The sequence below is a fragment of the Phyllopteryx taeniolatus genome, chromosome 10, assembly GCF_024500385.1.
Source record: "Phyllopteryx taeniolatus isolate TA_2022b chromosome 10, UOR_Ptae_1.2, whole genome shotgun sequence".
Lineage (NCBI taxonomy): Eukaryota > Metazoa > Chordata > Actinopteri > Syngnathiformes > Syngnathidae > Phyllopteryx > Phyllopteryx taeniolatus.
The window spans coordinates 20,132,272-20,147,329 of NC_084511.1; the positions used below are offsets into that span (position 1 = coordinate 20,132,272).

Here is a 15,058-nt window from a genome sequence, read left to right on the forward strand (position 1 = left end):
TTTCTATGAATTGATGCAACAATTTTACAGTTTTGTGTTTATCACAGCCAGGGTCACCTTGAAATGATACAACAAAACCCTTCTCTTACAGCACTGTTTATCCAGTGTCTTTGTGTCTACGGCTGGATTTACACTGCAGGACCAAATGCCCAATTCCGATTTAATACCTGTATCATATTTATTTGTACTGTCTACTTCCATGTACATTTCAAGTAGCACATACTTTACGTGTATCTTATGTCACTGTGTTTACATTGACCAAACACAAGTAACAAACCACAGATGCCCAAAATCCACATTAACATATCCACAAGTGTCAACACCAGTAAGTGACAACTAAGCAGTACATAACGACAACAACAAAAGAAATAAATCCTAAAATATTGTTTTAGTTGACCTCGGCCTGGCCATCTGGACAAGGCCTGATGCCGATCTGAATATGTCAGATTTAGCTTTTTTTCCTCTTTACGCTGCGAAGAGCCGAATTGTGCCACCTGGCAGGAAAAAGTACAAATTGTGTCACTTGAACCTCATAGTGTAAATTCAGCCTAACTGATGGCTCATTACTTTATGTCCAGTCGGCAACGTAGGATAAATGAAGATGTGTTGCAAAGATGTAGTAGCCATATAGTGCTCTTGCTCACTAAATATTATGGCATTGTGACCTATTACATGCTTGGGAGTCAGCCAGGTAAGGCGCCTATCTCACTGTGGGAGACGTTGCCAAGACTGCCGAGGCTTATAAGTCGCGGCGACTCTGGGACCCGGGAGACCAAAATATTGCTTGCGCTCTCACCAGGAAGACGTCTGACAGACGTCTCCAGACAAAGTTACAACCAATACACCCAGAAGTCGCTGATATAGGACTATGTAGAGTACATATAGTCTTTAAATAACTATAAAACATATTTGTGTGTGTGTGTGTGTGTGTGTGTGCATGCGCGCTGTGCGTGCTCCGCGCTCAGCCAGCAGAGGACGGCTGGACAGTCTTCTAATAACTAAAGTATTAGGCTGGTCGATTTTATATCGAGATATCCACATAAATATTGGTGACTGAGGACTGATTCCAGTTTGGTGACAATAAGCTACGTTAAAGTTTTTCTCTATAGTGAGCATATAGGAGTCGCCAAAAGGTCTCCAATGAACTCGAACATGTTCGATTTAACCGCAACTCTCTGGCAACCTGGCTAGTCTCCAGAAGATGTCACCGAGACTCGAGTCACCATCAGGTTGACAACGAGTCTTCAGGCTAGTGAGAATAGGGGTCTAAGGGCACATTTGGTTCATTTGAATTCAATGGTCTCCTTTGTAGTTTTCTACATTTCTCATATGCACTGATATTTAAGCAGCACCCGCAAAAATAAAACAGGAAATGTTTAGTCTGATTGGCTCCTCTGATCCACCTTTATGCAAGCCTTCAATCAAAAGACATTGAACAATAATATAGCTACATGGTGGCACAATTTTGGTATCTATAATTATATACATCTACTTTGTCATCTAAATTACAGAGGAACAATAATGAGTTAATTCCAATAGCGATGAAAGCAAATACTTCTTTACACACCTTTCCTTTAGTTGAATTTGAACTCCTTCCATCTGGCTCTTCAGAAAAGTCTGTGTCTGAAGAGAATTGTGTGTCTGTATCCCTAGTGACAGGAAAATAAGTGTTAAAAAACATTTGGGTACAACTAAAGCAAACAAAAAGTACCAAAATCACAAGTTGCACTTACTGAGCATAGGGGAAGTCTGCTGGTATTTCTGGTGCTGCTATCATTTCTCTAACATCTTCTGGATAACTTCCAATTTATGACTGGCTTGTAATTCTTAGAAAATACAAGACACGGTCACTTGCATGAAACCTAAATTGAGATTTCAAATTAGAACCAGTGGGGGGGAAATATGAAAACAGATTTTTCTTGCTTCACATGGTAACAGTGGGCGGTAGGGATGCTCTTGTGGCACTCAGCACTCAAAGCATTGGTTCCCTCTTCCTCGTCCCCCTTGCTTTACAATCATTGGAGTGTCTTCCTCACTTGCCAAATATGGACGCGCTCTGTCCGCCCCGCACATACCTCGACCAATCAAAACGCGTTACCAACATCAACAAGATACTGCAGGCCACAACTATTGCTGTACTGTACCTACTGTATGGGAAAGTGTTACATACATGCAAGGATATAGGGAAAGTTACTTTTGAAAGGCAATCATCTACTTGTCTATTGCATCTTAATATCATATAATTACACATATTTACCGGTTCACGTTCCCCTCCGATTGCATCCTACAACCTATAATGATGATCAGTCATCATAGTAGAAGCGCCGATTTAAAAAAAAACAAAGGCATAATACAGGAGGTGGTTTGTCGTTGTTCATAAGAATATTTGCCACGATGTTGGACGATAATGCGGGTAAACCATCTACGACGATATAAAACAGGTGATCTGTGTGCACTGAGACATGGTATTTATTGTTAAAACGCTTACATTTAGCAGATGAACACAGAGTTAGTGTACCCATTCCGCCTAAATATTACATGATGACAAGATGACGAGATTCAATGGGTGTTGACTGAAAAAGTGGCGCCAAATCGCTGAGTGAATCTCGTAAACTTGCTCGCATGAATCTAGGGGCGAGGGTCTTGGAATTTGAAATTTCTTGAAATACTGAAGAGCTCGGAAGTCAACACAGCAGCACACACGCGCCCGCGTTCCCTGCACCAGAGCCGACGTGACTCCGCTCTTCGTCGGCTCCTGTCAAAATTGACACCGGTGCGCGGCGGCTGAGGCTAGCGCCGCTAGCAACTGTAGATTACGAGTGAAAATGTACTACCGAGTGCACTGCACCTAAGAGGCAAAGTGTCATTTGAATTTCCACACAAGGTGTTTCGGGAACGGGTCGTCGGTGGTCATCGCTATCGTAGGCCGATGACAATAACACAACAACGCAAGCTCGATGGTGCAATCCCGTGCTAAAATGAGCTAGAACAGACTAGCGTTAGACGCAGACGCACCCAATGGCCGTATTTCTCTGTGAAGTAGTCTTATCACAGGCTCAGCCTTAATACTATCAATAATAATCAAAATGCGTTTCACGATCACGATAAACTCCCATTGGTTAGCCATGCTAACAGTACTTGCTAACGTTACCCCCCCAAAAAACATCACGTCCTTGCTGGTCCTCCATCTTGCCTCAGGAGTTTCAGTACCGTATTGCATAAGCAACAAACACAGTTTACAATTATTGTGAAGTGTAAGTAAGTCCACCGAAATAAATACACAATTCGTTTAGCTTCGACCAATATATTTTGCGTCTTTGTGGTAAGAATCTAGTATGTTAGCTTGCTACCAACCAGAGTAAGGCTAGCCTCTCTCGCAGCGGAGCTAACGAGGCGGCTTGGCTGAGGCAGCAGACATCCGCGCTCCTCTTGGCTCAACTAGCCTGGCTAGCAAGCGGCTACCAAAATACAAATCAACTAAGTTCCACATAGCTTTCCGCCATTTTACAGCTAACTTACCTGGCTGAGAAATAATAGTCCCGGCAGATTCCTAACTTTAACTACTTGGACAAGCCTCAGGCCGAATCTCACTCGAATTCTGTAAAAACAGTTTAAAAGTCGCGGTCAGAGGCGGTTTCGGACGTTCTCTCGCCCGCTTGCTCCGTAGTTCAATTTGTTTTTTCGACGACCTGGGAGGAGGAAATTCTAGTACAGAGCTACCACCTAGTGGCCACAAGACAGAAGCTCGAGGATTGGACACCTAGCGGCCTCTGCTCAGTATTACACCGGGGACACATTGTTTATACTGGCACACCATTGTTTTGCACTCAACGCAAACATTTCAAATTCTATAACTGAAATGTATGCATGTTTTAACTCGTTTCAAATTCTATAACTGAAATGTATATATTTTTCAACTCGGTAGACATTCTATGTGCTTCCGTATAAATAAGCATTACAAAATGTTTTATGACCAATTAGTGCATTTTATTGCTGAAATAGATTTCACATCACATAGATGATCAGGTATAGTCTTTGTGGATTGATCTCTGACAATATTTATTTAAACAAATAACCATGGAGTAGTAAGTAAAATCTTTCAAATGTCAAGCTATTTAATAACAAAAGTAAAGCTGAAACAAGCGTGAAATCAATACAGTATATCCCACTACAACTCATTTTGAGCTGTTCTAAACTTCAAATAAACAGCAAATTTATCAAAGGCACCTCTGGAATGAAAAAATTACAAAATATTTTAGTGTCTGCACAAATTATTGACCTATGAACAAATACTGATTTATTATATACTCTTGATTAGCTTTTAAACAGCCACTCCTTTTTTGTCATACAAACAGGCTCTTGCAATATTACAGGCTATCGAAACTTAATATTAAAATACAATGTCAGGGATTATGAGACAGCAGCATAGAAGGTTTGATTGCCAAAAATCTATTTTGTTTAAGCGATGTAGGTCTTGACCTTCTGTGTAATGGGCCCACAACAAATTGGACACTTAATAAGTGTCTGTGAACACTCCTCACAGGTGGCCAGATGACCACACGGGATGAAGACAACAGAAGTATCTCTGTCCATACACACTTTGCACTGTTTTTCCCTCTGCAGTTTCCGCAGTGTCTCCAACGGGTCCTCATCTGAAATACAAAAGTAAGGAACACACAATGTTTACTTGTCATCACAGCATCATTATACACAAAAACATACATATTTGATCATCTTCTGGCATTTTGTGTTTGTTGCCGGTATATGCCTACACTTAGGGGTGGGACAAAATAGCATCACAATGAATTGCATTGTTATCTCTCACAGGATTACAGCAAACAATGTGGTTTTTTTTTTTTTTCATAAAAATAATTCCCTTCCCATGTGTCTTAACACATCTGTGACATGCTTTTGCCAAAATACTGGCAGGATAAATAAATACATAAATAGATAACTAAATAAACCATTTTCCATTGTCATTGTCTTGAAAGCTTGTCCCTGTCTCATATAAGTAATACACTGCTCACCCTGCACCCCTCTACACAAGGGTGTGTCAATGTAGCATTGCTTTGCATTGCTGTTTTGTGCCCTGAATCAGGATTTTACTGTCAACGAGGTAAACCTAACACCCAAAAAGATGGTAAAAGCTCTGTATTTTCATTTATGGAGAGGTTGTTTACAGCCAAACTTCCACATTACAGTTGTCAATAAGTGTGTGGAAACACAAGTGTGCTGCATGCAGAAGACACATTGCCAAGAATTCTTTGTTTTGTGATTTATTGTTACATTGTTGTAATTAGACCAAAAACATTTGGTCACTTTCACATAGTCCTATTTGAATAAAATATTTCTAGAAGTTCACCTACTATATTGTGTTGTACTCCATTATATAGATTATTGAAAAATCACTGTACAGCGACACCATCGTTAATGTTGGCATAATAACGTAATACAGTATCAAGGATTTACTCTGCCACTCCCACCACTAATGTTTTTTTTGGCAGTCTAAAATATGTAATGGAAAGAAGGAAATCTATTCCAAGTAAATGATGGTGTAGTAGTGGTACACTTGCCTGACTTTGGTGGAGGCAGCGTGGGTTCAGTTCCCACTCAGTGACATTGTGAATTTGAGTGTGAACGATTTTGTCTTTTTATGTGCCCTGTGATTGGTCCAAGGTGTAGTCCGCATTCCCCCCAAAGTCAGCTAGAATAAGCTCTAGCTTCCCATGACCCTGAACTGAATAATTGAAGCAGTATAGAATATGGATGGATGGATGAATGGAACCTAGTCCACAAATGCATTTACCATTTCTGTATCCTGTAAATCCATTCTGATGACTTGAGGTCTGAAAACAAACATGGGCATAATTATCAAGGGGAAATAAGCCTGACGATATATTATATATACATATTCTAAGTTTCAGATAACCATTTCAATAGCGAGATTAAACAGAACTACAGTAGATTGACTAGGCAAACATCTGTTGCGACCACTTTCAGGCACAATATAAATACATCTTCACAATGTTTGCACCCTTTCTCAGAGTTGGGTGTAGATTAGCCAAGTAGTGTAGTTTAGTATTCAAAAATACTTTTTGAAGATACTGCATGGCTAAGAAAAATCTATATACGGTGGAACCTGAAAGAAAAAAAGAACAATTTGTATCTCCTATTGGTTCACATTTTAAAATAATTAAAATAGAAATAAATCAATTTCATAGCCTAACTTTCATCGCCTTGAAAAATTAACTATATAGGATATATTTTTAAAAAAATTCTAAAAAACAAAACAAAAAAAAATATGTCCTAAGTGTAAATGCCATCAAAATAAATAAATAAATAAATAAATAAAAAAAAAAAAAAAAAAAAAATCCATAATCTTAGATGTCCTATCGGGTTTACAAGATCATTTGTGTTGGCAATGCCCAGGATGCTCTTTTTCAAGCTATTCTAGTTGGTCATCCTGGCAATTGAGACGGCCAGATTTCTCATTACTCTTCAATTATATAAACAAGCTTTGCTCTAATTGGATCACGGTTATTCTTAATTTAAATATGTAAAACACTTTTGCTCTCATTGGTCCTTGGTGATATCACAGCGTCTTGTGGTGGTCAAGCTTTCATAGTAACCTTGCGCTTGAATCCTTCGATGTGGGGTCTTAATTTATATAATTATGAACCAGAATTTACCAAGCATTGGATTGCTCGCCCACTATTAGGGAACAAGAGATGAAAGGGGACTTTGGTGAAAATAAAGAGAGGGCTATTTTGAGGTTAGGCTCGTCATCCGCCCCCATTCACTTGAATTAAACCAATGTGCAATGTTAATCAGTCGTGCACATTTTGGCAACAATGACCTCAAGATTCGCTATTTAATCCACAGTTACATTATAAATATACAGTAGTTGTACGTTGTAAGTATTGTTGTCATACACAATATACAGTCCTCTCCAAAAGTATTGGAACGGCAAGGTCAATTCCTTTGTTTTTGTTGTATACCGAAGACATTTGGGTTTCAGATCAAAAGATGAATATGAGACAAAAGTTAAGATTTCCAGCTTTTATTTCATGGTATTTACATCGAGATGTGTTAAACAACTCAGAACAGAGCACCTTTAATTTGAACCCACCCACTTTTCAAGTGAGCAAAAGAATTGGAACATGTAACTGATGGGTGTTTCTAGTTCCTCAGGTGTTGCCTTTTAGATTGATTATTTAAATAGATAGATAGATAGATAGACAGACAGACAGACGGAGCTTATTGTTGGCTTTAGGTTTCACCTGTGAAAACTACATTTGCTGTTAAGCAAACATGAAGACCAGAGAGCTGTCTATGGGAGAAAAGCAAACCATTTTGAGCTGAGAGAAGAGGGAAATTCAACCAGAGCTATTGCTCAAACATTGGCCAAAGCCAATACAACAATTTGGAATATCCTGAAAAAGAAAAACTAGGCGGCACGGTGGACGACTGGTTAGAGCGTCAGCCTCCCAGTTCTGAGGACCTGGGTTCAATCCCCGGCCCCGCCTGTGTGGAGTTTGCATGTTCTCCCCGTGCCTGCGTGGGTTTTCTCCGGGCACTCCGGTTTCCTCCCACATCCCAAAAACATGCATTAATTGGAGACTCTAAACTGCCCGTAGGCATGACTGTGAGTGCAAATGGTTGTTTGTTTCTATGTGCCCTGCGATTGGCTGGCAACCAGTTCAGGGTGTACCCTGCCTCCTGCCCGATGACAGCTGGGATAGGCTCCAGCACGCCCGCGACCCTATTGAGGAGAAGCGGCTCAGAAAATGGATGGATGGATGGAAGAAAAACTACTAGTGTACTAAGCAACAAACAGGTCGGCCAAGGGTATCAACAGCAGTTGATGACAGAAACATTGTGAGAGCTGTGAAGAAACACAACAGCCAATGGTATCACTGCCAACCTCCACAGGGCAAGGGTGATGGTATGATGAGACCAAGATTAACCTCTACCAAAATGATGGAAAGGCCAAAGTATGGAGAAAGAAAGGATCTGCTTATGATCCAAAACACAGAAGCGCATCTGGGAAGCATGGTGGAGGTAATGTCATGGCTTGGGCTTACATGGCTGCTTCTGGAACTGGCTCACTAGTCTTTATTGATGATATAACTCATGTTGGTAGCAGCAGAATCAAATTCTGAAGTCTACAAGACCATTATGTCTGGCAATTTACAGGAAAAAAATGCATCTAGGCTTTGCACGATCAGGATTTTTGGGGCCGATCAATGAGTTTAAAAAAACGATAACTGATCCGATCACAAAATGGAGCAATATGTCTATTTAAAAGACCTGTTCATTTACTGTATATACTTGTGTACTTAATTGCTAAAATAATTATATTTACAATAAATAATGTATCTTTGTTCATCTATTTATGCCAGTGAGGCATAGTGACAGACAGAACAAATGAATGGTCTTCTATTAGATGGCAGGAAGTACATACAGTAATTAATGTATCCACTTTTTGTGACATTTTTGTTTGTTAGTGTGCCGTGAGATTTTTCAATTATTAAATATATTCCTTGGCTCCATAAAGGTTAGAAATGACTGCTCTAGTCAGAATATGTTTTCTGATCAGTCAGGTCAAACCAACATTACAACATGACAGAAATTATGGGCGCTAACTTACTGTAATTAAATTACTTTATTGTAATTAAATTATTTCACCCACAGCAAAACTTTAGAGCATGATTCGACAGAACGGCGGCATGTGTACGTACAACCGTTAGTGCTAGCACTAGCTTGCTAAGCTACATAACGTTTTTATTGCCTGCTTGCAAGCCGTATCGTATTAAAAGTAAGTGAACATACCTCAAGCAAGCCTTAAACGAACGTCCTCTCCTGTCCTGAGCACCAGTGACCATCAAGATACGTTTTTCCCCATTTTGTCCTTATAATACAGTCGGCGCGAACCACTCTTGATGTCGAGTGTATCCGGTCACATTTGAGTTGACAAGATAAAGCCCAATGATCGTAAAAAACGGGATGCGGTGGTATCAGAATACAAGATTTTATTGTAGTAGTCTAACATAGTGCAATCGTGAAAGAGCAAATTTGTCTTGTAGTCTGATCCATTACGTGTTGTCTTTCTCAGACGTGTTGTCTGTCCCACAACGCCGACATGTTTTTTTTTTAATAACTTTATTGGCTGTCAGATATTTACAGTACTACGTCAAAAGACACGTGACAAGGCTAAAAATAAACTAGCTTTTAGATTCAAATATACTGTGCACGATGGAGACGCGGAGTAAATGTCTTTTACGGAGCCGATCAATCTGTGAATTATGGCATTAAAGCCCATCAGCATAAAATGCTAATTATTGGCCGATACCGATCAGGCCGATAAAATCGGTGTAAAGTCTAAATGCATCCAAACTAACCGGTAGAAGTTTCATCATGCAACAAGACAGTGACCCAAAACACACTGCCAACACAACAAAGGACTTAATCAGGCAGAAAAAGTGGAAGGTCTTGGACTGGCCAGGTCAATCACCAAACCTTAACCCAATAGAGCATGCATTTTACCGCCTCAAGAGGAGACTGAAGGGAGAAAACCCAGAAACACACAAGAACTGAAAGAGGCTGTAGTAAAGGCCTGTAAAAGTTTTTCAAACGAAGAATGCAACAGTCTGGTGAAGTCAATGGGTCGCAGGCTTGATACAGTTATTGCAAGTAAGGGTTATGCCACTAAATATTAAATGTTATTAACTTTAATTTAATAATGTCTGTTCCAATACGTCTGCTCACTTGAGAAGTGGTTGGCTTCAAACAAAAGGTGCCCTGTCCTGAGTTGTTTCACACATCTAGCTGTAAATACCATGGAAAAAAAAAAAATAATTCTGAACTTTTGTCTCATTCATCTTTTGATCTGAAACCTAAATGTCTTCAGTATACAACAAAAATCAAAGGAATTGACCTTGCCGTTCCAATACTCTTGGAGGGGACTGTATGTATACTTTATAGACCGTATTTGTATGGCTTGGCAGAGGCTGAGACTCGCTCGCATAAACCTGGAAATCTCTACTAACACAAACACACCGAAATCTGATCTGGTTATTTTGCAAGCCTTTTTCCCTTTTGCATTCAATAACAAACTGCATAGATGTCAAACTTAAACCATGTCACAGACTCATTTTGACTTATGCATAAAAAAGGAGGAAACATTTTTATTTTGATGGCATGGGAGCTTTACTAAGTTTGTATGTGACTTATGAGGCACATTTTTCCACAAAAATTTGGTCGGTTTCTAAAATGGTAGACCTTTGGGATCTTCTCATTTTCAAGTTCCACTGTATTATATGAGATTTGCAAAATGTGATTGGCAAAAAAAATTTTGTGTCGTCTTACAGCTTTGTTTCGCTGAGGGTCTAGCAGCTGGATGGTGTTGATAAATTCTTGTCCTTTTTCTGCTAACAAGAAGCTGCATCTAGTTGACAATTTGGAATGTCGTAAGCCAAGTTTGAACAACATTAAGTGAAAACCATGCATTTTGAAATTATCATTGTTATTACTGTTACCCAGGGTAACTTTTGGCATGCTCTACCCATGGGTCTTCATCAGGCTGCCAGCCTTTTAATCCTCCACCACAACGAAAACACATCACCATGTCTCCTGTCCCTGTAAACACAACACATAAACACACAATATTCAGACATACCGTACATTCAGAATACCATGATAATACATGTTATTTCAGTAGAACCTCCAAAAAGAAGAAACACCCAAGTGGAACAATTTGGAGTTCAAACTAAATGTTCTATTAAAAAAAAAAAAAAGAAAAAAAAAGTCTATGAAGTCAAACTATGTATTCAAACCATCAACTTTCTGTTTTCATAAGCATCTAGGATTAACTCCACAAATGTGTTTTGCTTTTTATTTTTTTTTAAGGGGGTGGGGTCATTTTTTGCTTTAGTGATACCACCACAGGAGGGTGCCAATGCTAGCAAAGAGGAAGCGCGTAATAACTGGTGTGCTTAAGCCCACACATCCTGAGACCAGATCTCACAAGACCAAGACAAAACCAAGTATTTTTGGCGGTCGAGACATAGTCAAGACCAAGACCCTAAAAATACATTTTTAAAACTGTGATAAGATACACTTGTGCGTGTGCGTGGATTACAGAACTTACTGGGGAATTGCAGGTATTTGTAGTTGTGTCAAGTGCTTCTCCTTACATAATACAATACACAACAATGAAGTTGAAGAATATAAAAATCATTGCTCATCTCAACAGAAAACCCAGAGTCCAGCCAGTCTGAGACTTTATGGAGTCGAGTGAGAGACAAGACCAACATCTTCAAAATATGGTCTCGAGACCAACACAATAATATACAATTAGACATTCCAGCAGTTCCCTCTCCATAACATGTCTGTCAGGTGTCTTCAAATGTTGAGTAGTTTTGCTTTATTTTTTAGTTTGATTTGACTGTATTATGCAGTGACGAACTGTTGTTTAAAATATGACACAAATGGTAAATGTTAAAATATTGCCTATTCAGTTGATGAAGCAGCCTAGAACAACTCAACTCACATTAAACTTTAGTATTTCCTGTGGGAATTTTTGTGGTACATTAAGAACAACTTCAAGGGCAGCACGGTGGATGAGTGGCTAGTATGTCACTCTGGCTTCCTCCCACATTTAAAAAATGTGGATTTTAAGTCAGTCTAGTCTAAGGTGTGTAACCCCACCTCTCACCCAAAGTCAGCTGAGATAATGGCAGCTTAGCCGGTGATAATGCGGTATAGAAAATGAACAGGGAACAACTTGAAAGTCAACTAGCGTTACAAAACGGATTGTGTTCAACTTAGGAGCTCCCACTGTACATGGGTTAATTATTGCTCATAGTCAAGCATATACTGTACCTGTGGTGTAGAAGCCAGCCCTTGCAAGTCGAGCATAATCGATTGGGTGCTGGATCCCTGCAAAACTGTGCAGCCTCTCTTCGAAACTCCCCATAGGAATGCAAGTGTTTACTTGAGGTGGACTGCTACAATTCTCCTCTCCCGTACTTCTCTCAAATGGGATGTTGCCCACATCATGGCCAAGGATGAAGAAGCAGTAGGGAAAATGTTTGCTATGTTCACCCCAGGCCGTGTCTCCTGCTTCCCAGCCACCTAGCATGCCACCGCAGCAAAAACACTGCACCCGGTCACCCTGGCCTAAGTAGTAGAGGCCAGCTTGGGCCAGATCTCTAGGTGTCACAGGAACAGTGGATGGCCAAGAGGAGAAGGTCTGACGTCTGGCCTCCTCCCTCCTCATGTGAGGGACCATTGGGTAGGTGGACTCGTCAACCACCTCTCCTGTTCTCAAACGATATTCCATGTCTTCGGCTTCTTCATTGTATCTGGAGCCAGTCAACTGTGAATTGTGCTGGAAATTGGTGCGATGGGTGCAGCTGAGGAACTTGCACCACGGGGAAACCTAAAATTCAAATCAAATATGTTAAGACAGATAAAGGTGTGTGTGCTATTTCCATGACGTCTTACCTCCTTATGTCTTTCTACAGGTGTATCTCCCCTGCACCAGTTTTCCACAGTCGTCTTACAACTGAAACAGCAGACGCGATCGGCTTGACCGGTAAAGTAGAAGCCGGCCCGGGCCAGTCGCTCTGCGGGCACCTGCTCGGCCAAACTGCAGCCATGGAATGAGTCAAGACGGTTGTTCATTAGGGAGAAGTCAACCATGGAATCGGTGTCTAGCCTGCAATCTTCTCTGAGGTCCGACATGATGACGGCGGGCAGAAGATTGCTATCTTGAAATAGAAGGAAAAAAAATGATTAAAACAGCGTCAGACATCTGCTGTAAGAAAGCATGTGACTCAAAGCCATCTTGACGTTTTCTTGTAGTTTGAATGTGTGAAGTGCCCTTTGAAAAGATGTTACGTGATGAAGTTTCTCACCGAGTGGTTCTGCCGGATTTTTTTAAGTGACTAAAAAACAAAAACCTCAACATTTTCAGGTATATCTGGTGGTGCGACCCCAAATGCAACATGTTTTTGTCATTCGCTTCAGTTCAGGTCAGGGGTAGTCAACTGCTTTCTGCCACCCAGAAGTTAGAAACTTAATGAAATGGTCTCCAGACAAACATTTCATAAAATAAAAAGGCACTTTTCCATAATTTATTTGTATTTAATTCTTTTAAATTGGTGAAAGACAGAACGTGCAGGGCACCGGCAGTGTGCAGCCAAGAGTGACAAGACCCATCGCCCTCCCATTGTTGGTGCAGGCAGTCGGTCAGCACCTTTTCCCCATTGTCAAAAAAGTCAGCATTTTTGGGGTATCGAAAAACCATTTGACGCCAGGAAGATTATAAAACACGATTATCAAGAGTGGCTGCCAGAGAAGGGAATACTTCTAATTAGTGATGCACCGAAATTTACATTCTTGGCCGAAACCGAAAATTGGGAAACAGAGGGCCGAAACCAAAAGAAATTATTACACCAATGACTGTGTATGAAGCGCATTAAAGCAAGGGATTACAATTGCATACATTCATATTAATGCTTCAAATAATTAATAAATTACAAAATGAAACTACTTATTTACCACTGACATTCCAACAATGCACAGACAGGGCTGGGCGATATGGGGGGGAAAAAATCCTATCCCAATATTTTTTTCCCACATCAGTCGCTACCGATATATATCATGATATGAAACAAATCACTTTTTTTTTTTTTTTTTTTTTTTTTTTAAATGCTCCCTGTTACTCTTAAAACTTGATTTAAATATTTTCTGTCAAAAGTTGAACATGACATGGAAAATTATACAACTGTGTAACTTAGGCAAATAAAACATGCACATATATACGCATAAATACATACGTAAATATATACACAGAAACCTGCCAAGGGAACAGCCACTCTTTCATACTGTACAGATGTTGGGACATAATTTACGTGGGATGGGCATGGGTGAGGCAAGTTTGTCTACAGGCTCAGTACACACAGAAGAACAGGGTGCATCACTCTGCCACCTAGCAACCAACCTTGTCAACACAGACCAATAATATTGAATTTATTAGTACTGTGGCTTCATATGCATATAGTACATACACCTACAAAAACATTATGGATTATGCTGGAGTTTGGAGTGGTGTGGAACTGCAATGCATGATGAAGTGTTTTGTCTTACGGCTATAAAGGAGGTAGAGAATGTTGTGGTTGTGTGCCAAACGATATACTTGATAACCACTTGACGATTCAGGGCTCGTAAGCATGTTATGTTCTAAATGATTGACTGACGCAGCCATCGAGCTTTAACAGAATAATCGATAAGTACCCTTTGCCCTTTGAAGTCCACATTCGTTAAACTACTTTAATCGCAAACTGTAACTGTGCGTAAACACGAACGAATTAGCTTGCTTTACATTTCATAGATGAGTTCTAGCACGTCACAGCTGTCATTTCGTGCAGTGACTTCCAACCACAAGCTGAAACGACTCAGGCGGCTTTTAGCGAGCTAACAGTCACACTGAGGTAGGGTGAGGAAGTAATTGATGTTCCTCACCAACGAGATCAACATAGCATTGACTCGGTGGCTGTATATAAAATTAAGCAGATATAAAACTCAAGCGTACCGTACTGTTTGGACTCTTGACCGTAGTAGTAATGCAACTGCGAAATGTCCTTTTACGTTAACAGCTTCGTGTTAGCCGTAAACATGTAGCTAGCCTCACTATCTGAGCGTTTCTACATGTGTTTAGCTTCACTTATTGTTGGTTAGAGTTTAAAAGCGAAATTTTACCTTTAGTTGTCCAGTTCCTCACGCTTTACATTCACCCGCTTGAGTGTGAATTCTTCCCAGCAGTGACATAAAACGGTGTACTCGTGAGACGCGACCCTATCAGGAAGTTGTTGTTCAAAGGTGGACTGGTGCGCAACATGTTCTGCGCAGTCCACATTGCTTCGTCACAAAGTCTGGAACTGCAAAATTCTTAAGTCTCACAATATGGACTTAAAAAGTATATTATAGATACTTGTGTAAAGAAGTATTTATTCAACTCCTTTACTTAAAAACACACACCCTGAAATACAGG

The 15,058-nt window shown here is 40.1% G+C and overlaps 2 protein-coding genes across 2 annotated transcripts in view; both read right to left on the bottom strand.

The window, feature by feature from the left end:
- Positions 1–3,706, bottom strand: part of stag2b (STAG2 cohesin complex component b) — a 35,548-nt gene extending 31,842 nt beyond the window's left edge. The window contains exons 1-3 of the mRNA XM_061786915.1: positions 3,520–3,706; positions 1,734–1,862; positions 1,568–1,649 (exon numbers count right to left, since the gene is read on the bottom strand). Of these exons, the coding sequence (XP_061642899.1) occupies positions 1,568–1,649; positions 1,734–1,777 (126 nt within the window). The 5' untranslated portion in view covers positions 1,778–1,862; positions 3,520–3,706. The remainder of the gene's footprint in view (positions 1–1,567; positions 1,650–1,733; positions 1,863–3,519) is intronic.
- Positions 3,707–3,965: 259 nt separating this feature from the next.
- xiap (X-linked inhibitor of apoptosis) lies at positions 3,966–14,924 on the bottom strand. Its single transcript, XM_061786916.1, has 7 exons — positions 14,767–14,924; positions 12,508–12,773; positions 11,884–12,442; positions 10,539–10,638; positions 10,369–10,447; positions 5,807–5,846; positions 3,966–4,652 (listed from the first exon to the last, which is right to left on the bottom strand). The coding sequence occupies exons 2-7, from the start codon at positions 12,745–12,747 to the stop codon at positions 4,459–4,461; spliced, it is 1,212 nt and encodes a 403-aa protein (XP_061642900.1). The 5' UTR covers positions 12,748–12,773; positions 14,767–14,924; the 3' UTR covers positions 3,966–4,458.
- Positions 14,925–15,058: the final 134 nt, after the last annotated feature.